General features: G+C 36.0%; 5 protein-coding genes across 6 annotated transcripts; 2 read left to right on the top strand and 3 right to left on the bottom strand.

Moving 5' to 3' along the window:
* Nucleotides 1-15: 15 nt before the first annotated feature.
* On the bottom strand, nt 16-11,495 carry LOC105250721 (alpha-2-macroglobulin-like protein 1). Its single transcript, XM_011256968.3, has 25 exons — nt 11,253-11,495; nt 10,686-10,858; nt 9,497-9,738; nt 9,136-9,252; nt 8,904-9,070; nt 8,710-8,818; nt 8,318-8,551; nt 7,873-8,115; nt 7,346-7,677; nt 6,786-7,138; nt 6,359-6,501; nt 6,143-6,281; nt 5,812-5,965; nt 5,513-5,741; nt 5,072-5,277; nt 4,433-4,782; nt 4,099-4,343; nt 3,770-4,021; nt 3,305-3,691; nt 2,948-3,182; nt 2,425-2,597; nt 2,130-2,313; nt 1,695-2,042; nt 1,192-1,416; nt 16-1,069 (listed from the first exon to the last, which is right to left on the bottom strand). Exons 1-25 carry the CDS (start codon nt 11,327-11,329, stop codon nt 858-860), a joined length of 5,529 nt encoding a protein of 1,842 aa, XP_011255270.1. The 5' UTR covers nt 11,330-11,495; the 3' UTR covers nt 16-857.
* A 1,144-nt stretch (nt 11,496-12,639) lies between these two features.
* Nucleotides 12,640-16,119, top strand: LOC105250722 (inhibitor of nuclear factor kappa-B kinase subunit epsilon). Its single transcript, XM_011256969.3, has 4 exons — nt 12,640-13,603; nt 13,696-14,875; nt 15,136-15,337; nt 15,487-16,119. The coding sequence occupies exons 1-4, from the start codon at nt 13,180-13,182 to the stop codon at nt 15,919-15,921; spliced, it is 2,241 nt and encodes a 746-aa protein (XP_011255271.1). The 5' UTR covers nt 12,640-13,179; the 3' UTR covers nt 15,922-16,119.
* A 35-nt stretch (nt 16,120-16,154) lies between these two features.
* LOC105250723 (protein VAC14 homolog) lies at nt 16,155-19,225 on the bottom strand. 2 transcript variants are annotated; one of them, XM_011256971.3, is made up of 8 exons: nt 19,017-19,225; nt 18,575-18,956; nt 18,290-18,505; nt 17,923-18,187; nt 17,120-17,691; nt 16,865-16,983; nt 16,699-16,778; nt 16,155-16,607 (listed from the first exon to the last, which is right to left on the bottom strand). In XM_011256971.3, exons 1-8 carry the CDS (start codon nt 19,118-19,120, stop codon nt 16,297-16,299), a joined length of 2,049 nt encoding a protein of 682 aa, XP_011255273.1. In that variant the 5' UTR covers nt 19,121-19,225; the 3' UTR covers nt 16,155-16,296. The 2 variants fall into 2 exon arrangements, with proteins under 2 accessions (XP_011255273.1, XP_011255272.1); XM_011256970.3 differs by having other exon boundaries at nt 17,923-18,505.
* A 288-nt stretch (nt 19,226-19,513) lies between these two features.
* Nucleotides 19,514-23,196, bottom strand: LOC105250724 (nucleolar complex protein 3 homolog). The gene is made up of 10 exons (XM_011256972.3): nt 23,089-23,196; nt 22,550-22,821; nt 22,179-22,467; nt 21,809-22,097; nt 21,367-21,701; nt 20,866-21,236; nt 20,565-20,729; nt 20,108-20,462; nt 19,934-20,031; nt 19,514-19,741 (listed from the first exon to the last, which is right to left on the bottom strand). The coding sequence occupies exons 1-10, from the start codon at nt 23,092-23,094 to the stop codon at nt 19,528-19,530; spliced, it is 2,394 nt and encodes a 797-aa protein (XP_011255274.1). The 5' UTR covers nt 23,095-23,196; the 3' UTR covers nt 19,514-19,527.
* A 38-nt stretch (nt 23,197-23,234) lies between these two features.
* LOC105250725 (membrane magnesium transporter 1) lies at nt 23,235-24,207 on the top strand. Its single transcript, XM_011256973.3, has 3 exons — nt 23,235-23,415; nt 23,619-23,671; nt 23,818-24,207. The coding sequence occupies exons 1-3, from the start codon at nt 23,334-23,336 to the stop codon at nt 24,007-24,009; spliced, it is 327 nt and encodes a 108-aa protein (XP_011255275.1). The 5' UTR covers nt 23,235-23,333; the 3' UTR covers nt 24,010-24,207.
* The last annotated feature ends 84 nt before the right edge of the window (nt 24,208-24,291 follow it).

The raw sequence follows: 24,291 nt of genomic DNA, 5'->3' as shown, positions 1-24,291 counted from the left end.
AAAATATCGTTTCGCTTCACTAATAAAGATCAACGATTTTATCAACGTTAAATGTCAAATGGACAATATATCGACACATTATAGTCTCATATTAAATAAAAAATATACATACACTGTAATGAAGCACTATTTAATTAATATAATGCAGCGAGAACTCGATCGAGGTGATTGTTAATTTCCAATAATTTAATTACAATACGAATTACAAACGTAGAAAAACAAATAAAGATGCAACGCATTCGTCCGAAATTCGAGATATTTTCACCTCTCTTTTGTGTGTGTGTATGTGTGTGTATTTATTTCTTTATTTTTATCTTGAAATGTTTAAATCAGATCGAAAGCGGTGAAATTGGGTATGAGATTAGATGTATGCGAGTTTAATATTTTGTAGACATATTAAATTACCCAATTATTATGTCATTAATCGCTGTACTTTATTTACAGTTTATTTAACTCATTAATTATTTATAATTATGAATTACGATAATGACTCGCTGTAAAAATTGGCTGTATAAAAACGCTTTCAAATACTCTTAATTTAACTTATCGTATATTCCACATCTTAACATAAAGTTAGCAATGTAGAGATATTCTAGAATATCCCGTGTAAAAAGAAATTGCCGTTGGGTTAGGTATATACAACGTGTCCTAGAATAAACGGGTATCAAATTGTAAAATTGAAAGATTTTTTATCAAATTCGCTTAATGTAAATTCCTTTGAATTTTAATATAAATATGCATGCATTTTTAATTTTCATATGTCTTGAAACGATTAAATTTTTTCGTGGTAATTTTTAGCATGCGATGCATTTAATATTAATTTTGCTTTTAAATTTTCGGCAAAATACTGGCAAAGATTAACCAGTTGTAGGAAGATTAAGAGATGTCTTATCTCGAGTAGCGCATATTTTTCGAGCGTTTATTAGCTCGTCTGGCACTCCACTGTGTGATTGTAATCCGTATATAGAAGTTCGCTCATCTAAAGCGACCACGCGAATATGTTGACTATTATGCGAGCGTATAGCAAATTCGCTGTCCCCGGAGTGCATCAACAGTGCTAGAGTTCCAGCTAAAATACAATTAGAATTATTAATAAATACGATAATATTTTAATAATAATAGTGTATATAATAATTTCAATGGTATAGTCTCATTTGTAATTGTATTACTTATTTATTCTTAATTACTTACGATTGTCTAAAGGCGAACAGGAACATTTGGGATTCAAAATAAATTCAACCGTTGAACGCAAGCGTTTAATCTCGTGCAACGGTTGTATATCTAATAGAAGTCTCACTTTTCGTAATCGTCTGATTGCCGCTTTCACGACGCTACTAGACGAACAATAAATCTCATTGATGTTCAATGGCAATTCATCAGCGCATATGGGACAAGATTCGTTCGAAGCAAGAGGCGCTAAAATTAAAAAAAATACATATATTTGATTTTCTTATCTATCTATCTATGGTATTTTATTCTATGTATTTGCTCGTATAAATCGATGATTAAGAAGATTGAAATAATTTTCCAGAGTGAAAACACTTTAAAAAGTGGACTGACACAATGAGTTATAATGTAGCTATGAATCTTCTTCTGTTTCTTAGAAAAGATTAATCGAAATATTCATCGTTTCGGTTTTAGTTTTCAATTTCATCAATTTCCTCATATTGAATTAATGTTTTAGATTTACGTACGCGATGTTTGCAATTGCGTGTTGCTCGAATCCGTGTCTATTCTCTCAGCGGATTGATTAGTTACATTTGACAGTTGGTCGCCGTCAAAATTTATATCGGGTTTCACGGAAACTGATACGGGTCCTTCGACACCATCAGGAGTCGCTAATTCGTGATCGACCACGACGAAGAGCGGGTTTCCATCGAAATTTGCCGGAAAGGGATCTTGGTTCTGTCCATTGAAAACCGAAAATGACGCCTCCATATCTTCGAGATCTACATTAGGAGGTCCAAGTCTATCGAACACGGGATTCAAATTAATATCCGGTTCATCCGGTGTTTGACCGCTTCCAATTTCCGCTCGCGGTACTGTAAGACAGAATCATGGGAATAATTTATCTAAAAAATTGTATTATATTATTTTTGTTATTATTATATTATTCGGATACAAATTACCTATTTGTTCTACAGTTCCATTTTGAGCATCCGGAATTTCGGCTGCTTTTTCGATTCTCTCGTCTTTTTTCGCGATCTTCGTGGCATCCTTGTCCAGTTGCTCCACCTCTACTGGCACCGGATCAGGTATCTCTGTTTCTTCATTCGGAGTGGCACTACTGCAGGTCGGTGCAAAGCTGTAGCTCTAAAGAGAATAATATGAAATTTTCCAATCTGTTATATATATCTGTTATATATAATCTGTTATATATATTTAACAATTATTACATTTAACAATTTGTATATAAATTCTTACGCTAGATATCGTTAATTCCTGTTGATAGTAATCATAAAGTTTCACATTTGCCGGCTCGAGTCGGTCGACAACATTTTCTCTAGTCACCATAAACGATATACAAGTTTTCTGATTGATTAACTTATCGAAGTAAATAGTAACGACGTCACGATCCTCCTCGAAACGTTTCACTTCTGCAAATATTCGTGTGTTGGCGATAAATCGATAAGTCGATAATAAGCTTCATTTTAATATCATAGTGTATCAATGATTGTGATATAGTAATTGTATGATTGTGATTCTATAAATATTTTTTTTTATGAAATCAATCGTACATTATAAAACGAAACTAAAAGTGATGACTTATTTAATATAAAAAAAAAGTTCTATATTTAATAAAAAAAAGCCACTTTTTCATAGATTCTTGGGTCAGTTTGGGTCAGGTTTGTGATAGGTTTTTTCTCGGAAAAGATTGCAATGTTCAATTTATGTCGCAATTATCTTGAGATTATTTGAGATTTTAATATATTTAATTGTTGTTTACTTGTAGCTGGATCCTCCAAGAGAGAATGAAGACTCGTACGATCCGGGATGTACCCGCTTATCATGCCGACCTCTAATACTGCCATGTTGCTTTCTCCATCTGCCATTTTATATCGTGTGCAGATTGTAATCTTTTGCATCGAGCATTCATCTACCCACGTCGAGGAAGCGGCATTGACTGAGAGGTCAAAAGCTTCGGAGCCAGTCGCATGCGCAACGTTATATTTTATATTACTCTAAAACAAGGTTTAACATTGTTAATATTTATACATTTTAAAGAAACTATTATTCCCTCGTTTATATATAGTTTCGATATAATGCGTGACAAACATTTGATGATAAAAGTAGAAAGCTATACCTGCACTAAGACGCAACCTTCACCTTCAGCGAAGATCTCGATTATCGTAGGTATCACGGGCAGCCGAATTTGGGTGAGAACCATGCGATTGTCATTGTGCATTCTATATAATTGGTCCACTTCGTTACCGGTCACCAGCACCGAGAGATCAGTGTTATCATTTGACATTGCGGCAGCGTATTTTGTGAGCGCTTCCAAACCGAGCACGGTATCCTGTGTGGATGTGAAACCGCCTTCTGCGTTTCGCTGCTTCGACATCCAACGAACCGCCTTCAGCGCCTCGACCATATTCGCCTCGCCGCCTAATTTTACCAATGATAGCACAGCGTATGCCGTCATTTCGATGCTCAGTCCTAGGGAGGGTTTATCTTCCCACCAAAGGAGATCCTAACAAAATGAGATTTCATTATGCGATTACGCGATTTGAATTTTGTATAGAATTTTCTGTAAAGCTATCTTTCATACATTGTTCCGAGTCGCACGTTCCATCAATAGCTTCATGCTGTTATTTGCTTTCGGATGCTCCAACAACGATAAAGCATAGGTAGATATAGCTGCGGTGTATGTCGTGCCGCCGCCATTCTCCATTCCTTTCTCAAGACAATGTAGCGCATTGTTGATGAGCGTGGCTGTTAACGGTACGCCTGATTCCAAGAGTGATATCAGTATGTAGGCTGTTAACGCCGAGGAAGAACTGTCGTCGTCTTGCAGACCACCCTAAGAATTAAGAGCTTTTGCATTTAAGAACTTATATCTATTTTTTGAACGTGAAAAAATCGAACATTGTCTCGTACCTTCATATCTTTGTGAAATACCCTGCCGATCATGGGGAAGCACCCATTCTCCAATTGCTTCTTTAGCATCCATTTTACGGAAATTTTCAGATCTCGCTCGTCGATGTGAATTATATTCTTTGCCTGAGCGAAGGATTTTATCACGAACGCAGTGAGCCAAATAGAGCTACCGTCTTCCGTGACGTTTGGACCAAACGCCGAGTACGAACCATCTGGGTGCCTATATATCAACTCGCGCTGATATCCTGCATTGCAAAAATCAAAACTTATTTAATGTAATAATCACGCATATTTTATACAATAAAAATGGAGCGAATTTACTTGTAGTCATTACCTTTTTCCATATTTCTGACTGCTTTCGCTCTTAGCTCTGGATTCTCAACTCCAGTTGTATCCAAATAGCCAATCACGTGTATGTTGGGAACAAAAAGGATCATGTTTTGCTCACCGCAGCCCATCGGTAAACGAACGAGATTATCTAAATTTTCAAGGGCTGGACCCAAAATATCTCCTATCATAGACACATATCCTCTTGCACTTTCGGGCACTAAATCATCGGGTAAATCGAGATGCCAAGTAATAGTGGAATCGTCGCTAAAATCTTTCGGACAGATAAATGCCGATTTGGTCGCCTCTACGGGAAAGCCTTCTGGTAACACGAGTATGGACTTTACAATTACGTCCCTAAAAAATGTATAATTGCCAGATATATGATGATTTGACTGAAGGTCAAGAAATATGTTGTCAAAATTATGTTTATTTCTCTTCCTTGTTTCAAATAAAATATTACAAATATTTTTAATATTTAAGTAACTTTCAAAGTTTTACTTTGTCATGTTGAGTAAAATATTAGAAATTATATAAATATTTTTCTTCTATACTTGCAGCCATTCATCTGCATATTTATATATATTTGTAGAATCATTAAATATTAATAAATGCAGACAGAGGAACTTTTTTCGAAATGACTCACCGTGTATACAGAAGTACTTCTGGACCACATGGTTCGCCATACTCCGAGTCAACTGAAGCGGAAACCGTAATATTAACGTCGCCAAGAACTCTCGGCCTGAGAATATATTCGTGCACCACACTATCTCGCGGTTTCACGCAAAACGAAGCGACTGCATGTGATAGATGCAAGTCGAGCCCCGTTGCATCTTCCAATTTAATCTTCACCTGCAAAATTCAATCGTCCGTTCGATCAGTTATAATATATCAATCGATTATTATGTGACGTATATTTGGCATTTTTATTATATATGTTAAAATCCATATGTAAAAATATTTTTTTTTCTATTATTTCATGTCACCACAGTTGTTATCAATATATTTTAGTAATAATTATATAAAGATTTTGTATCAACACCATACGTGCTAAGATAATGCGAAGGAAAATAGCTTAAAAACTTACCGGTAAGCTATGTTGCATGTAATTAAACAAAGACACTTTCATATGCAACATTTCTCCACGTTTCACGCTATATGGTAAGCTATAATCGAGGAAGAACGGTTGAAATCCCGTGATAGTCGTCGGCGGTGCTATTCCGAGACCGTGCGTAGATGAGATACACGTAGTGTATCCGACCCAATCAGTGATGGTATGAGGCAAAGTACGTTCTATAGCCACTTTGCCTTCTTTTCTGTAAAAACAACAAGCATGTTTAGTGGACGTTGCATATCCAGATATAAAATTGAAGCTTTTATACACACCCAGTCGGCACCAATTCCCATAACCACGTTTCAGGAAAGTAAGACCTAAGAGTTGCAGGTTGATCGGGTACTTGATCTACATATGCCTGTTCGGGGCCTTCGTTCAATAATGGGTATGCCATGGGCAACGTCTTCGCAGCCATTTTAAACATTCCTATTGAGATAATAGTAGAGTAGTATATTAAATATAATTTAATAAGGGATCGAGAAAATCTCGGTCGATTAGTTTCATAATGAAGTTTGTAATGAAATTAATGAAGTTTATCAACAAGTCGTAAGGAGTTCTATTTCTTCTCTATTTCACTCTGTAATGTGGTTTTAAAAAACATACCAGCTTCCGATTCCAGAACCGAAGTTGATCGAAGGAAAAAAGTTTGAATCGTGGAACTCCTGAATCTGTCCATCCTGTGAAGTTGAGGGCAAGGCCGTGTCTCAAGTATTAAATCGCTCATCACAACAGCTCCGAAATCCTGAAAAATCAAGAAAGATCCAATGAATATGTAATTATCTTTCTCGAAAAATCTTAAAGTAATTTATATAAGCTTACATCAAACGCTTGTATAGCGTCGACATAATTCGTGAGTCCACTGTACGGTCCTGGCGATATCACAGTCCTTTTCTTTCTACGTCCCCACAGAGGTATCGGTAAATGATCGATTTCCTCGGTATTCGTTTCTTGCTGCGTTGTCACTGTGAAGAATTTACACGAATTAATAGTTCAAATCATTCTACGTTACGCGGTAACTTTACATTAATCGAAGTCGAATAATCCAGGTTTTTACTGTTGTAAAATAAAAGATTCTTGTATTATAAAATCTTCATCAGATTCGAATATTATATCGAGAGAATAACGAATACATCGACTTCAATCATCGAATAGCAACTTTGAACAATACACAAAAAAACCGATAGAAAAAATAGACAATAAAGAATTGATGTACCGTTATATTTGATTACCCAAATAATTTGTGTACCTTTGCATTGAGTCCAGATGGGACGCAATTCTGGCTCAATATAGAATCTCTTTAGTTGCTCGAATGTCTGATCAGCATCGATCAAATTTGCTTTGGATCCTAAGAAGCGAGTCGACTTGTCAACTGCCGAAATGCCACAAAGAGACCAGGGGGCAGCCTCCACGTGATACTGAGTGACCGTTCCCGGGGTTTGGGCATCGGTGTGCCAAGCTGATTTTACTTTATTCTCGAAACAATGTCCTACTTTGATAGAGTATGTGGTAGCGACAATCTCGCCATCCGGACGAACATAGTAGAGCAATAATTCAGAGACCGGCGCCATGGACGGGGTGATCTTGACGCTGAGAGGGAATCTTGAAAGATACGAAATCCGCTGTGATATCTATGTATGATCTTAATTTATACATGTAAAATATATTTATAAAATTTAGCATTTTAAAAGAGTATACAATTCCATTTACAAGACAGTTTAATGCATTGAAAAATTTTTAAAATACATTCGCAAAGATATTTATACAGAATATCTTTGGAATAATATTTCATACCGTGTGATGTATTACCTGTGAACGATGGTGTCCTGATTGGTCTTATTTCCCGATGTCTCGACAGCGCCGAATAGGTTCCGAAATTCCGAGTAATTCAGGACCATGTCTCTGGTCGGCTTGTGCTTTACGTGGCCGTATATCAACAAGTCACCTTTGGAATTGATGGAATAATGGAAGGAAATGGACTCGTTAGTTTTACTTTTCGCCGGTACGGTGTACATAACATTGAACGAATACTTTTCGCCGCAGATGATTGGTTGATAACCTCGAGCTACCGCCAAGTAACTGTCTGATGGTGAATACCACGGATTCACCACAATGTGAGCAGATGGTTGATCCATGAAAACCTAATACAACAGATCATAAGCGTGCACGTCTTCTCATGCGTATTAAATTATTTGAAAATTACGTATGTTACTATCGGAATAAATCTTTTACAAATTAACCAAATGTTATTGAAAAATAATGTAATAAAAATTAGACATTCTATATCAAAGGATCTGAAAAGTTTGTGATTCGAAATGTGCATCAACTCGACATACTCGCCAACGCGTATCCGGCGAATAGTATTTCGTGGGATAATCGACACCAGTCGCGATGAAATTTAACAGGACGATATTCCTGTGTGGCGGTGGCACAACAAAGTCGACGAAGCCATCGGATGAAGATGTAAAGTTGCGGCATTCGACTACGACGCGGAGCCAATCGTCTTCACCGCGCACTCGCACGCAGAGTTGGATCTTTTCGTGTGGCGCCGGAGTATCATCATGCCGAGAGACACGAAGCTATACAGATAATAGACGTTTATTATGTATGAGGAACATTTGGATTCATAAATTAAGAATCAAACATTAAGATTAATCTTTGTGTATCGATTCCGTACGTTGTGTTATTACAAGATACAAAACTATCTAAAATTTGTGTGCAAGTTCTCTCACACAAGTTAAAAGACGAGCTACAATTATTGATTACTTTTGGGAGATTTACCTTTCCGTGATATGGTAAACCCAGTTTGAAGTATTTGGGCGTGTACGGCAGAAATTCCAATTTTAAGGCCTGATGCACTACCACGGTTCGACTGATTGTCGTCTCCACTATCCCGGTACCGGCTTCGGTGAAATTGGCTATGAGAACGATATTATTCGGCGCTACTTTCCATTGAGCCAATCCAAGCACTGCGCCTGATAGTACAAATTCAGTGCAACCGTCCGACGAATCCAACTATAACGATTAACTAGTTGTAAACTTGCCGAGAAATATCAAAACTATATAATATAAAATATTTTTGTTTAATCTCTATAAATATGACTGTGTGTGTGGAGTCGTTATCTCGCTATAGAAAAAAAATCATTAACATTAGTCGACCAACAACTACTGACCTCTGTTTCGTAATGTATTTCTGGGAGATTAGGTTTTCGTCTCCATATTGGTATTTGAGGCGTTGATTTTAAAAGTAATCTACCCTTGACCGGTTTACCATAGCTGTATCTGTAATATCGTAACAAAGAAAGATGATTTCGTGTTGCAAATACAGCCCAAAATATCGCAATGTTTTATTATAACGAGCACTCACTTTGCGCATATGTTCCAGGTAACGTTTTCCGCATCTGCGAGGATGTATCCCGGTGAGGTCACAGTCACCTGGAATCTCGGGAGAACGTATTTCTTCACTTCAAATACTGTTGTGTGAATTAGCTGCGGTTGCGATCTTGTCTTTTCTACTTTAATTTTCCAGGCGCCCTGTAATACGAGAAGTATCTTTAAAATCTATCCTTGCTCTTTCGCTTGTTTAATTCTCGCCTTACCGGGCTTGGTTCCGGAGAGAGAGCAAACTTTAATTGAGTCATTCCGTTCTCGGTACTAACGTTGGTCCATTGCGCTACTCGCACCTCGGATGGATTTTCAATCCATACTTTTGGTATCTGGAAATATGAACATGTTAAAATTAAAAGACAGAATTTTTCTAACTTGTTATCTCGCATCAATCATTACATGTGTACATCATACTTATTAAGTATGATTAAAGTAGATTAAATTTTCAATTATCTTACTATTATATAATCAATTACTATTATTTTAATATTATTTCCTATATATTTTATATAATAATATTATTTCCTATATATTTTTATATTATTTCCTATTCATGAATAACAAGCGACTAACCGTTTTCTTCCATGGCTTCAAATCGTGTTTAAGCATGAGAATTCTAATGTTTACATCTTGTCCGGGTTTGTAGACTGGCTTGTCCGTCTCTACAAACGTGATGATGGAATCGTGCTCGATGTAGATCTTCTTCTCCGTTTCCACGATGTAATCGGGATGTTTGTCGAATTTTATCTTCAATCGTAATCGTCCGTTGAAGTATCTTGTAAAAGGTACCGCAAGCTCCAGACATGTTTCCAATCCTATAAATGAATGAGCACTCAATAAGATATGTATCTCGAAAACAATGCATTTTCGGAACTTGTGCCGAAGGAAAAAGATTCTTATTTTTTGACAAGGAATACCGATCTGTATCTGTCTAAGATATTGCTTGAGGTCATATATTACTTGTATCGTGTTTTTATTTTATAATTTATTTTTCCAAACTTATTACTCATATTTTTAGAGATTCATCGAGAAATATACTCATATTTTTAGAGATTCAGCGGTAAATCTTTTCGCGCGATTGCAGTGAAAATAAATAAATAAATTCTAAACTCTCTCGATCAAGATGTATATACTTGTTGTTCATCCCATGCATAACAATACAGATTTCCCATGTGTGATTCCGGGCGATTAGTTATTTCCCCTTCGGAGAGAGAGACTCTCATTTAGCTCCCCCGCAGGAAGCGGCGACAATTTCAATTTACGATTTGTTTAAAGCGTCCGATCTCTCGAGCTGCGAGGGAAGAAGGAGGAAAGACCGGGACCCGATGGTCCAGAAGCGTAGCTGGGATCCTCGGAGAGAACAAAATCTCCGATAAAACTCCTGATGTGAATTTATCTCTCCATCTTCTTTACAAATCTTCCTCGGACTTTTAATAATATATAACGCTTCCTCTTTCTATCTCATTTTACCACATCTCTGAATCGAATGCATGGATCCGCGAGGTACTTTTAACAATTATACGCTATCATGTCGCGTGCGCGATAACACGCTCCAATACGCTAAAGTCTTGTGTTAAACATCGAGAAAAAAAAATAGGAGAATATATAAGTCCGAAAATATCGTAAAGTCAAATAAAAGTATAAAAAAATTATAAGAAGCGATCCTCTCGATTTTATCCTTCCTGAAAAAAAGAATCTTCCAGTCTTGAAACAAGAAACGATGATTGAAATCTGCTCGGGGAAGAGAAATTTTTGCGCTTGCCTGTTTCGACGACGCCGCTCGTTCGGGCCAACACCTCGTCTTCCGCACCCGACGACGACGGAGACAGCAGCTCCAGGAGAACGTGCGCTGGCGGCTCGAGATTGTGCAGCGACAAACAGCCGCTCTCGGTCTCGCCGGCCAGGAATCTTTTCGGCGCGGTAAACACGTATCCTCTGAAGAAAAAAAGAGAGCTCTCGATTAGAAGTGAAACGAGAGCATAATAAAACACTACAGTTCCGAGGGAAAAAAAATTTTGAATGCGGGGAAATTAATTTTTTCGCAATTCGCGGAAACTTCCTCATTTAATTCAACGCATCTCTGTCAATTGAAGTTCCTTTCTGAAAGACCACTGTCTTTAAGCGAGTCTTTACTCGAGTTTATCGCGGAGAAAAATAGACGCGGCTGTTATTGAACTAGCGAGGATTGTAAGCGCTTCTTTTCAGCCGTACGCGATAAACAGAGAGAGAGAGAGAGAACGTTTCTTCTACCGTGAACTGATAATCGAGAAAAGAGCATTTCTCGATTTCCGTTCGCGAAAAATAAAATACCAATGATGTTTATCTTTACCGATTAGCATTCGTGCCACCTTGGCAGAATTGGAGGCACACGCAGAACAAGCACGAGAGTACAATTAGCTTATTCATTGTCTCGCAGATGATTAACACGTGCTCTCGTGATTTCGACAGGGATCTCAACTGATCGCCGCGAGCATATTAACAAGCTCCTTTTCTTCGCTTTTCTCGCTTATCGCGCGGCACTGGAGGAACAACAGCTGACAGAGAGGCCGCGGGCCGACTGAAAGCGCGATATTCGTACCGGCTACTCTTATTTATTAACCCCTTGGATCGCGCAAGGAGGAAGGAGAGGCTTACGCGGATTTAATCGCGAGAACTGCGTCACGTCGACCGTACAGTTGACGTTGGCAGTATCCTTTTCTACATCGTCGACTCGAATTGACTTCCTGGAATTGTTTATCGATACGCATCATCATCATCGATGGATTTATTTGACATTTCTCGTAATTTTTTCCCATTTGGATTTTCCTTTTTCCGCTTTCCGCAAGCCGTAGATGCCGCAAGCCAGGCGAAATGGATCTGGATATGGCTCCCTTCCGGAAATTGTTCCTTTGAACACGGTCCTCGAAACAAACACCTAAGAAATAAACATAAATACATCTCTTAAAAGGAATCACCTAAAGATACACGCGTATATTAATATCTCAAAAGTATCCCACCATGATCTGGAACGTTCAATCGGTGGATAATCAGCCATTCTTGTAATTAATCGTCGATCCGATGATAATACATAAGGATAGGCCTACGCATCCTTAAGAAAAATTCTTGAGAATATATATGAACGTTAAAGGAAAGGATGTATATTCATCTTGGGATCGTATTTCGTTACGTGTGTATCTCGGATTTTCCTGTAAATATTATTCTAAATTTTCCAGTATGATTCAAGCTCTCATAATTGCGATAACCCTCGCGTATCTTGTATCACGAGGCGAATGCCGCGGGTTATCGTCCGCGTGTTTGCGTCCGATCTCTGTTCCTGGATTCGATATCGCTTCGTCGAGAGGCAAAGACGGAAGTCGTAAAGGCGGCAGACGAGCGTAATGCGAATTTTTACAAACGGAAAAATCAATTCCAAATAATCTATCTCGTTAAGAAAATCATTGATTAATGATACGACTTCAGAGAAATATATATTCTAGAAAAATAGAGAAATTATTAAAATTGCGAAATACGTATACATACGTCAATCAGCATTCAATTAAAGTTTATTTACATCGTCAGTGGAATTTTTTAAAGGACTACTTTATCGATCGTCGATTTACATCATTGATCAAATCAATCTTATCGATCATCGCTTGTGTAGGGACCGATTTATCCGACTCGGATAGTCTTCAAAAAAAATCGCGTTATAGAAATACATCCTAACCTTACCTAATCCAAAGTAACCTAATTAATCAGAATCGGTCCGTTGGTTCGGTCACGCTTTCTAAACTGTTTCAGTTTTTCTTTCTCCTTCGACATCGAATCCGATATATCTGTCTCCCTTCAAAAGGAGAATGTGAGGCGAAATAGCTCAATAGACACCGGACAAGAGATTGATTAAATTTTTATGATGAAAGAAACATATCTTTCATCCTTGAAGAAGGAGAAAAGAAATCGTGATTATACACTTGTAGAGAGTACAGTTAAAGACATACATCTTGTCAGAGTGGAATAAAATTTTATAAAATATAAAATATAAACACTCTCGGTTTATTATTGTTATTATTATCTTTTTTAATTTTTCCGATGCTACGAAGATACGGAGAGGCGAATTTGACGTTATCAGTACGATAAAAAAAGTGCGAATAACAGTCTGCCGCATCCCGGATGATGTCATCAAGTGTGTATATAGGAGATTGATCGAGCTGTCAGATATCAAGATAGCGAACAGATAGTGAGAGCTGTTTGTCGATGTCAAGAAAAGGCACACGGACGACATGTCCTTCCTTCGTGGCTCCGCCAACTACGTTTGGTGCACCACCAGCGTGCTTGGCAAGGGCGCGACTGGCGCGGTGTTCCAGGGTGTCAACAAGAACAATGGGGAACCCGTCGCGGTCAAGACTTTTAATCAGCTCAGTCATATGCGCCCTCACGACGTACAGGTGAGGGAGTTCGAGGTCCTCAAAAAGGTCAAACACGAGAACATCGTCAAATTGTTGGCGATCGAGGAGGAGCAGGATGGCAGGGGTAAGGTGATTGTCATGGAGCTCTGCACCGGCGGTAGTCTTTTCAACATCCTGGACGATCCCGAGAATACGTATGGTCTTGCGGAGAGCGAGTTTCTCCTGGTGTTGGAACATCTGTCGGCTGGTATGAAGCATCTACGTGACAATAATCTGGTTCACAGGGACCTGAAGCCAGGTGAGAGAAGGCGAGACGCATATTAAATTTATGTATCAATTTATTTATGTATCAATTGCTTCACGTTTGAATTTTTATTCCTTCCCACGCAGGTAATATAATGAAATTCATCGCCGACGATGGTAGTACGATATATAAGCTCACAGACTTCGGGGCCGCTCGAGAATTGCAAGAGGATCAGCAGTTTGTTTCCTTGTACGGCACCGAAGAATATTTGCATCCGGATATGTATGAACGTGCGGTCCTGCGGAAGCCCGTTGGCAAAACGTTCGGAGCGACTGTCGATTTATGGTCCATAGGGGTGACCCTCTATCATGTCGCGACGGGAAATTTGCCGTTCAGACCATTCGGCGGGCGTAGGAACAAGGAGACTATGTTCTACATCACGACGAAGAAGGCATCAGGCGTAATATCCGGACTGCAAACTTCGGAAAACGGGCCGATCGAGTGGAGCAGGGAACTGCCACAGACTTGTCAATTGAGCGCAGGCCTGAAGAGGATTGTGACTCCATTACTGGCCGGCTTACTCGAAGTGGATCAACAAAGAATCTGGAGCTTCGATCGATTTTTCAGCGAAGTCACGGATACGCTTTGCCGAAAACCCGTTCACATATTCAATGTTCATCGAGCCAGCCTGATCAAGGTCTTCTTACATCCGGAAGAGAAGCTGGTCGCTCTACAGATACATATTCAGGATCAGACCGAAATTATACCCCACGCGCAAATCCTTCTTCTCGGGGAGGTGCCTCTCACGAATTTCATTGAGGAATCTACGCCGGGTAAAGGATATCCCAACACCAGTAATGATAAACCGTTAATGCTTTTCTCGCGAGAAAATAATAATGTCGTGTTGCCAACGGAGACCGAGCTGCCCAAGTTCCCCGTCTTCGCAAATCTCGTTTCCGTAGAGAATGATGCGAGTCAGGCCAAGGTCGCATGCTCTGTAGGCCACGTTTGTAAACGTAGAATCGACAAATTAGCATTGTGCAGTAAACTGTCGCGAGATGCCATAGAGGCATTCGGTGGACTCTTATCTACCGAACTCACCCGAGTATTGGGAAAGTGTCATCATTCGAAGGAATTTACAAAAGCAATGGAGGATACTATATTAGCAATTGAAAGGAACGAGACTTTTGCTAGACATGTCTTTCGGAAATTCGGAAGTGGCAGTCAAACTGCGATAGAATTGAAAAATTGGCGAAAAGAGTTGGATGCAAAGAACAAAGAGCTTACCAGTGAATTGACTCCAGCAATAGTGCAGCTTCATCAAAGGTAAATTGTCTCAAATGACAATGTAAAATATATCTGTTACATCCACCATATTTGTATATATCCAAGAAACTTGATCTAATAGAAGAAAAATAATTTTTTGTATTTAATTTCATTGGAAAAATTGTTCATTCCTGTTTACAAATATTTACGTCTTTTATTTCGATATTTCAATGATTTGTAGATTAAATGTGCCTAAGTTTAATATAAAGAGTACAATGGAAAAGAAAAAAAATATAATTAAATATTATATAAAATTGCAGATATGTGAAGGAGGGTAATTTACGTGGAGAATGGGACAATAGTACTCGTGGCTTGTGCTGTCCGTGGGCGACGAAAGCGAGCCAAAGGGCAGCGACGTTAGTCGATCGTTTGAGAGATGGATGGCAACACTTGCTGAGAGACAGAGCCACTCGTAGTCTCACTTACAACGACGAACAATTTCACGTTCTTGAACGCATAAAGGTATACAAATTTATGTTAAATTTCCTGATCCATTAAATACGACAATATTAGATGATAAAGAGTTAAAAAGGGGAGAAGAGGAGAGAAATCGCGCAAATAATTTCTTGCAATTGTCGATTGATTGAAACACTAATCTCCCTCGGTTACAGGTCACGGAAACAGGACGTCGATTGAAAGCGCTTCTCGAGACGGAATGTGTACCAGCTATGACGCAGCGGTCCGAGTGCGTCGCTGATTGGTATAAAATGGCACAAACGGTGTTCCTGCAAACTCAGATATTAGACAAGGACATAGATGGTTATGAACACGCGTTGGAATCGTTTTCCTATCGTTTATCACAGGAAAGCAAGGAGCGTAACGAGAATCTTTTGCACTCGTTGGACAGGTTACCCGGAAAATTAAAAACAGTCGAAAAAACGAACGTGCCGGCACAGGAGAGCACCAAGAAATGGCGCAATATTTGCGATACGCAGGAACAAATTGCACTGGTTCTTTATGAAAATAGTCTGCTCATAGATCAACTTGACAATTTGTCAGTGATTGATAGAGTGGAAGATATAGACGATTCGCAATATGAACTTTAATATGAGCAATTTTGTCATTTTCTCTATCAATCATCCGACTATACTTATGAGATGAAGACTGAAAATTAGAGTGTATATATTAACAGAAAATCCGAGATGTATGTACGGGATTGGTGCTGTATAGATTTGCTAAACTAAGTAAAGACATGGTACGCATTTTTTATTTCTTCGAACGAATAAATGACTATTTTACTTTAAGATCAACATATTGTTTATTTTCAATGAGTCCAACGATCGCATCTTAATAAATAATAATTATATCTTTATAACAAAGCCAAACATAGGCAAGTATGTAGTAATTTTAATTTTACGTCGTTATATAGTAAAAAATTAGTATCTTAAATTTATTTATTTATATGCTATACGTACGAATATTTACGTGTCTATATGACTAGTATTTCTCTCGACTAAAGAATTCAGTCTTTGTTTGCGCTTTTGCTCCTTGTGTTGTTCTTGAACTATATGGAAATGTTTCAATAGTTCGCTGAAATCGAACGGACAATAAGCAGTTTTCTCATGCGAGTTTTCACTTTTATTGGATATCGGTTTCGTAGCTGGAGGTATCGCCGCTAAGCGACGTTGTAAAGTAGCGTAAGCTTCACTCTGCGGTAGAATCATGAGCAAACCATACAATGCATATATTAGAGCATCATTTTTCTCCCATTCCAATAATTGCAATCTCAAATCTTAAATGAGAAAAAAATATATAAAATACACATTTTATAACAATATCAGATTATACTTACAGATCAGATATAGATTATCAGATATACTTACAAGTAAATATCGGTGATTCTATTAGCTGCACTAATTTGTCTATTTCGGTCAGAAACTCCACTGTAACTTCTATATTTTCGCTGAAAATATGTGTTAAGGTTTTAAAGAAAAATTATTGAAATAGCAAAAAAATTGATTGATTGAAAGGCAATAGAGTAAAGGATACAAAGATCGAATAATGTTGCAAGCATGTCGATAATGTTGAGACAGAAGACATAAAGCCACTGTCGCGACCGGATTGTGACACCAGGATAAGTACAAACATTCGAATAATGCACAACTGTCCTAAAAATATTAATATTTCAGAAAATTTCGAAGTATTTTATTTATATACAAGAAGATATCGATATAAAATTGAAAATTCATATTTAATAGTTCAATAAAGTCTTGCAAAAAGTGAAATTGAATATGGGAAACTTACTGGAGAATCTAAATGTCTAAGTTTGTTGCGCAAATCGAATAATTCGGAACTGGTTAACAGAATAACGTTCAAGGTTTGTATCATTGTACAGGCAAAGTTTAAATTTTGTTCCTCCAATAGAATCTTTGCCAGTGTTTTGTATATATCTTCTGCACTCAAAAGGATACATAACTCTCTTATAATAAAAGCACCTCGTTCTTCCAATAAATGTCTATCAGTCGAGAAGAGCCTCAATAAATTGACTATAAATTTGGTGAAATACTTATTCTGTACTTTTGCATCGGGATCGGTCGTTACTGCCTCCGGAGATTTCGAACTGATAATCTCGGCCATTACCACTAAAGTCTGTTGCACCACCTCGTCCGAAGGATCACTTAAGGATTTCATTAATATCGGAAACAAGTCTTCGATATGATTAAACATTTTATGCGGAATGTTTATGAACAAGTGATGTATCCATTTTAAAACTGCGACTTTGGTTTGAACCGACAGATATAATAAATGTTTTGTAAGTACTTCTACAACACTGGCCAGATCCAAACTTTCAGCCAAAGAACAATTTTGCATTGTATCTAAAAATAGAAAACAGAGAGAATTCTATTATAATCATATATAACATACTCTAAGATTGTTGAGGACATTTAATTCTTTTTATTTTAAATTTTCTGAAGTAATTTAAATTACTTCTAATTTTAAATAATATTTGCAGCAATTCAAAACATTTGCCAATAATTTGGAATACATTGTTTAGTCTATTTATATTAATATTATATTCAAATTGATAGAATTAATTTGTAATTTACCGTTTTTCCCATTTGTAGAATGTACATTATCATTCTCCTTCTTACTTGTAATCTCTGTATTTTCCATAATTATTAACTTCATTAAATTTGCATTTACTTGCGTCGCTGTTTCTTTAGTACTCTTCCGTGTATCACCATCATAGGCCAAGCATGGCAAAACCGCCACGAGAATGCCGGACATGTACGGGAGCATAAGAGGCCCGGACAAATGTACGAACTCCTTTATCCATGTGATGGCGGTTAATTGAAGTAGTTCGTCATTACTCTGAGCGTGTGTAATCAGTATATTTATCATGGCTGGAAAATCCACCCGTGCGGGATTGGCTTTTATGCTACGTAAGAATTCACCGAGAACTGTATCTGTAACCTTTTTGATCTCCGGCGTTGGATCCTCCAATATTCTGAACAGTCCATCGAGTATCTCTGGCAGAAATATAATAAAGTCCATATTGGGTACTGCATCCAGCACAGATACCCACGATATTACAAACTGTCTGCCGAATGGATTTTTCGTGTAAATACGTTCGCGCAACAGAGGCATGAATCCAACTAAATCAAAGAGGCCGCTCTCCGTCACGATATCCTAAAAGCAATGTAAAAGATGTAGAAACCTATTTGCGCTGTTAACAATGACAGGTTGATGGTCAGTTACCTTCATCAGTCTATCTAGTAGCTCGGTAGCGTTCTTTATAGTCTGCTCAGAATCGCAGGCCAATTTACTAAGAGCAGCAAAGATATCTGTAAACTGAGGCAGCACCGCACCTCTTGCCACTTTAACCACGTTGTACAGGCTTTCGCAAGCATAGTACCTGACTCTCAGGTCGGCGTCACAGAAGCATGCTAGTATCGGATGGATCAGATCCTCTATATACTGACCCGTATCCTTCCCAAGACCAACGGCGATGGCCGCGAGACCGATCAAGCCACCCTTGCGAGTATGTGGGTTCTGCGAAGTGGCGAAGTCTTGTCCGAGAACCTTCAATAATCTCTTGATCAGCATAGTGTTGTTGTGAGCGGCAAATTCCTTCACCATTCTATAAAGGAATTTATCAAATTCAATAATATGATAATTTAGCGCATGTTAATAACCTTACTTCTCTATCTCCACAGCAGCTGGTTTCCGTTTCTCGTACAACTTGTCATTGAGAGAACGAACGCACGCCGCGCTTAAAGGCGCGTAATCCCTCTCGGACATCATCTTCGACGATCTATTCCAATGTCCCAGAAGTTTATTGATAAAATCTCAAGTAATGTCAAAATTGTCAAAACATGTCAAAATATGAAGGCTCGAAGGCGCGTGCAAGATTACGTTCGAAAATCTACTTGTAGAGAGAGTGAGGTTTGATTGACCAATCAGGATAAAAGAAGCAAAAGTTTCTTTATTCCGATTGGTCGATCAAACGCTACTCTACTTTGACGAGTAAATTTTCGAACGCAATTATAGTAACAAGTGGCAGAGGTTGATTTAGACACTCGATGAACATTAAACGTGGATTATCGATTGATTTCGTATTAAAATTGAATTTTTAATAGTTCTCTTTACAAGTATTTTAAGTAAAATGTTTTACCTATATATTTATTTTTTTTAATGTACATTTTTTAATTTCATTTTGAATTATTTTTGCAAGCTTTATAAAAGTCTACAGATCTGTCTGTAAATAGATTGTCGATATCGACAGTATTAAGATATTCCTCGAGTTTAGAACTCATGACATGATGTATCGATGCTTTTTTTACGGTAATCTTCTCTGGAATAGGTATGGTAGGCTTGAACGCTACACCACTAGGATCATACTCTATGTAAAGCTCTTCTGGTGTTCTAAAATTAATAAAACAATCAAATGCTAGAATTAAACAATGCAAAAAAAATGCTAGAATTAAACAATGCAAAAAAAAACTAACTTAATTCACTTCTTCATGATTAGTATACAATAAAATCGTTCATAATTTTCTACATCTATTTACAAATTCTATATCTATATATAAATTGTTAGGCAAAATTGATACTCACAATTTTGCAATTTCAACAGGTAAACTGCCTTCACCACTTGTAGGCACTACATGTGCTATATTTTTAGCGAGCTGTCGTACTATACTATGATAGTGACGCTGTAATAATATATTATATTGTATGTTTCATTTAATTTTCTTAACATAAAGAGTATCATATCAAAAATGCATGTACCTGTAAAGCAACAAGTTCGTATAATGCAGTACTATGCGCGTTGCAATAGTCAGGTTCTTCGATTTCAATTTGATAATGACTGTCTCCACTGCAGTCGGTATCCAATAAAATATGTGCCGCTTTTCCAAATTGCATGACTTGTTTTATAATACCGAGAGTCGCCAGCGTTGCATTATGTTGTAACTGCAAAGCCTGTATGCTTATTTTCTTGACGAACGCTATCAGACGCGTCTGCGAAATCCTTTTCCGCTGATGAATGAGAATCTGTGTCAACGTCTTCAGTACAATCTCAGTTTCCGCGTGCGTCCTCCCACAATGAACTTTTAATATATTTTTGTACAAATGTACATAAAACCTACATAAATATATATGTATGTAGAGACTATAATTTTTTCTTATAAAGTAGGCGTTTATCCTACAAAAAACATAAAGTTATATATTGAGTTATATTACAAACCTATATGGATCGATATTTAATGCTGCACCTTGGCCAGATAATATTGTAAATATACATTGGATACAGTGTAATTGTTGTCTCAACCCTAAGTGATCTTCTTCTATTAATTTATCTATAACACTTACTAAGTCCTGATAAAAATCTATATTAATACAATGTGCGAATCTGAAATGTACAGGTAAAATAAAATATAGGTAAAGATAAAAATAAACAAAATATAGGTAAAGATAAAATATAGGTAAAATATAGGTAAAGATAAAAATAAACAATACAAATTGATATAATAGATAAAATGTCTTACTTAGCTAATCCTTCCAAACACACAGACAATACTTTACTATTGGGAGCTTGTTTTAGAACTCTGAAGTATATAGTAAATATCACGCTTGTAATTTCAGTGAGAATTTTAGATTTTGTCTGTTTATTTTCTTCAGCCTTTGTCTCAAGTAATTCTTTCTCTACTTGTTCCAGTTTTTTGTTTTTTTTTCTCTCTCGTCTGCTTAACGCGAGAATTCTTTGCTTATGAGACATGAGTTTTCTTTGCTTTGTTTCCTCTTCTTTTTCTTTGTCCAGATTGACATCTTTTATACGAAGAGATAATAACACTGTTATGACTTCAGGATGCACAGAATGTTTTCTTGATTTGATATATTGATTTAATTTTCGAACTATCTGAAATTTTATTAATATAAATAAATATCACATTTAATGTTTTCATTAGCACCTTGAGATATAAAATTTTTATTTGCATACATACACACACACACACACACATTATTTTTTATTATTGTAATATACTTACTGTGAGAGATAATTGACCACGTTTATCGTCTTTGAATATTTGAGAAATGCATTGAGCTACTCTCTCTCTTATATTTCTCTGTTTGTTATCCAAGAAAGGAAGAATATAATTAGCTATATTAACAGAGAAATTGAAATATGGATGAGTGGTGAGAAGCTCGCACATGCACGATAGGGCTATTTCACCTAATCGCATTTCTCGTTCGTTTACTGATCGTGTATCTCCTTTCTTTTTTCTCAAAATCTTGGATATCTTTTCGAGTCTCTTTAAATAGTTTTTGTAACTGCTTAACAATGTAGCTTCATAGTTTTGCAGTGCAAGGGTCTCCTTTTTTACTAAAATCACAAATAAAATTTAAATTAAAAATTATTAAATGATATGTACATTATGCAATTGTATATTATAATTTTGTTACATAAATGTTATATGTATAAATACATACACTTTATTCCTTCTTGAGAAACTTGCAGAAGGCTATAAGATGGTAGCAAATCTTTAAAGACTTCAAGAAGAGATACCATTGCCAGTTTTCTGACAGTGATATAAACTTCTGAAGCTCTCTCATCCATCATATCTAACAATATCTTAAAATTTCCAGATTTGAGTTGTGGATTTTCTAGAATACCACTTGAAAGTATACCTATCTTAAACCGTTTAGACTTCAATAATTCTTCGCGACATGCCAAAAGTTCAACAGTAGATACTGGTTTATCAGTTTCTTGTAAATTATTCTGCAAATTTTTAATAAAGATAATATATTTTAAGATTTTTAAATATATATTCTTTTAATTGAATTTCTTTTTAATTCTTACACATGTATCTATGTCCATTTCTATGTCACTATTTTCTTGATTATTTTCTTCATTTTCTTTTTGATTATTATCTGTAATTTGGTCTTCTTCCTCATTTACAACTTCATTATCTTCTTCAATGACACGTTTCTCCACAAGACCATTCTGTGTTTTTATGGGAAGCATCATGCGAACTGATTTCTTAGATGTTTCTTCCATGATTTTAGAAACATTATTTTCGTATAATTCCTCTAATGCATGATCATCTTCTGTTTTTCTTTTTTTTCTTTTACTTTGATTTTTGTCTGATCTACAAAATCCAAAACAATTAATAATATGTTTTACATGCAAAAAATTGTATTTTGTTTGAGAGAAATTATATATAATCATACTCAGTTAAACGAATTTGTTTCAGCAAGTTATAAGATCTATTAGATATAGCTTTTTCCAAGAATTTTAAGTCATCTTCTTCAACCATATTCATCAAATCCTCTCCATGATCACTCTCTTCTTCTTCTACTACTTCTGGACATGGTGGTGCCGGCTTCTGAAATTGCTTCTTTGGTGGTTTATGCCGTCGAGTCTTCAGTTTTCCTTGCTTTGAAAGCTTTGTCTTTATCTGATAGTTCCTTTTAATTTTACTAATTTTTAGCTTTTTTAGTTTCTATAAAATAAATAATTGCATAAATACTGTACTTATATATATTATTTTATTATAAATTTCAGTAAAAGTAATTACAAATCAGTTCGTTAAAAGTTAAAAATAAATAAGAATAAAAATTTGTAAAAAATATATAGCTTAGAGAATTAAAAATTGACAATTATTATTAATAATGATGTAATTTTCCTACAAATAATATTATGTACTTAATTTTTGAGAGATTATTAACAATTATCTCTTAAAAGATATTTAGAAATTATTAATTCTTACCCCCATATTTATTGTAAATTAACAATAACCTAAAATATCATCTGATACCGTAAACTAAACTGAAATAAACGTGCTCACGTGCGTTCGATCATGTGTATATAGGTTTTTTTAATCTAGAATGAGAGAGAAGCAATCCTGCTTAGAGATAACTAGAAATATAATCGATAATCGTTGTCATGTAGTGTCGCATGTCGCAGCCTTGCAAAACACTTGATATATGTAATCTGTGATATTTATTCTTCAACATGTCTGCTACGACTATGCATAAATTTATAACTTTTATAGGAACTATGTCTATATTACATGCGGCTTATTCCGCCGCCCAACGTGAGTATTTGCTTTCTGTTTCTTCTATTTTTTTCCTCAACGTGTTTGATATTTCTTTTTAGGTTAAATTGATGTTAACTTACAGAGGAATTATAGATTTGCTTTTTTTGTATTTATAATGAGATTAATATGTAACTTTTGAGAAAGAAGAACAAAAAAGTTAAAATACAATTAAAACGAATAAGATAAAATTTTGTTTGCAGATCGATCCTATTTGCGAATCACCGAACAGGAATTTACTACTTTACCAATTGATGTAAGTTAATAATAATTAATTATTGTTTCTTACTGAAAAATTATTAATTGCTGTACATGGACTAAATTTGATAAATCTAATAAAAGTGTTTTTGTGTCGAATAATGTATATTATTAGCGTATAATGTTATTTTACTATTGTTACAGATTTTAATTCAAGGTATAATTAGTTTATTTATCGTCATGTATGGTGTTATGTACATTGCTGGTGATTTTAAAGAAATTCGAGCGGTTGTTGATTTGGAGAATAAATCTTGGGAAACACTGCGAAATTTACCATCCTTTCAAGTATTTAATCATCGTGGGAGATCTCTTTCACCAGAGTACATTCCAGAATAAAAGTTTTTTTTATATTAAATTATTGAAAAATATAATAAATGTATAGATTTAGTTGTTTTGTTTGTTGAATCTTTTAATTTTTTCAGCTGAAATTTATAGAAATTTATCAATACTAAAAATTCTATTCACACAATGATGTATTAAAATATATCTTTTAAAAAAAGACAATCTATAAGAAGTAAACAAAAGAACATTTGTAATAATTATTATAACAATATTAATACTTTGTATACAGATGCGTGAAATTTAATTTATTGCTGAAAACAATTTATAAAACACTAT

Source organism: Camponotus floridanus, unplaced genomic scaffold (genome assembly GCF_003227725.1).
Source record: "Camponotus floridanus strain SB8 unplaced genomic scaffold, Cflo_v7.5 scaffold23, whole genome shotgun sequence".
Lineage (NCBI taxonomy): Eukaryota > Metazoa > Arthropoda > Insecta > Hymenoptera > Formicidae > Camponotus > Camponotus floridanus.
Note: the sequence above shows the minus strand (reverse complement) of the source record. Positions and strands in the feature narration are given on the sequence as shown.

Bases quoted from the DNA above. Each gene is read 5' to 3' on its own strand.
- LOC105250721 (XM_011256968.3), bottom strand. From the start codon at position 11,329: ATGAATAAGCTAATTGTACTCTCGTGCTTGTTCTGCGTGTGCCTCCAA. The intron at 9,253-9,496 runs GTTAGTCGCTTG...TCATATTTCCAG, and splicing joins TGAAGCCATGGAAGAAAACG to ATACCAAAAGTATGGATTGA. The intron at 4,022-4,098 runs GTACGAGACAAT...CTTAATTCTTAG, and splicing joins TATTTCACAAAGATATGAAG to GGTGGTCTGCAAGACGACGA.
- LOC105250722 (XM_011256969.3), top strand. From the start codon at position 13,180: ATGTCCTTCCTTCGTGGCTCCGCCAACTACGTTTGGTGCACCACCAGC. The intron at 13,604-13,695 runs GTGAGAGAAGGC...CTTCCCACGCAG, and splicing joins TCACAGGGACCTGAAGCCAG to GTAATATAATGAAATTCATC. The intron at 15,338-15,486 runs GTATACAAATTT...CCTCGGTTACAG, and splicing joins ACGTTCTTGAACGCATAAAG to GTCACGGAAACAGGACGTCG.
- LOC105250723 (XM_011256970.3), bottom strand. From the start codon at position 19,120: ATGATGTCCGAGAGGGATTACGCGCCTTTAAGCGCGGCGTGCGTTCGT. The intron at 18,506-18,574 runs GTAACTGACCAT...CATTGCTTTTAG, and splicing joins TACTAGATAGACTGATGAAG to GATATCGTGACGGAGAGCGG. The intron at 17,692-17,922 runs GTAAATTACAAA...TTCTATTTTTAG, and splicing joins TTCTACAAATGGGAAAAACG to ATACAATGCAAAATTGTTCT.
- LOC105250724 (XM_011256972.3), bottom strand. The intron at 21,702-21,808 runs GTATGTATTTAT...TTGTGATTTTAG, and splicing joins TTCTCAAGAAGGAATAAAGT to TAAAAAAGGAGACCCTTGCA. The intron at 20,032-20,107 runs GTACATGCATTT...ATATTATTACAG, and splicing joins ACGAACTTGTTGCTTTACAG to CGTCACTATCATAGTATAGT.
- LOC105250725 (XM_011256973.3), top strand. From the start codon at position 23,334: ATGTCTGCTACGACTATGCATAAATTTATAACTTTTATAGGAACTATG. The intron at 23,416-23,618 runs GTGAGTATTTGC...TTTTGTTTGCAG, and splicing joins GGCTTATTCCGCCGCCCAAC to ATCGATCCTATTTGCGAATC. The intron at 23,672-23,817 runs GTAAGTTAATAA...CTATTGTTACAG, and splicing joins TTACTACTTTACCAATTGAT to ATTTTAATTCAAGGTATAAT.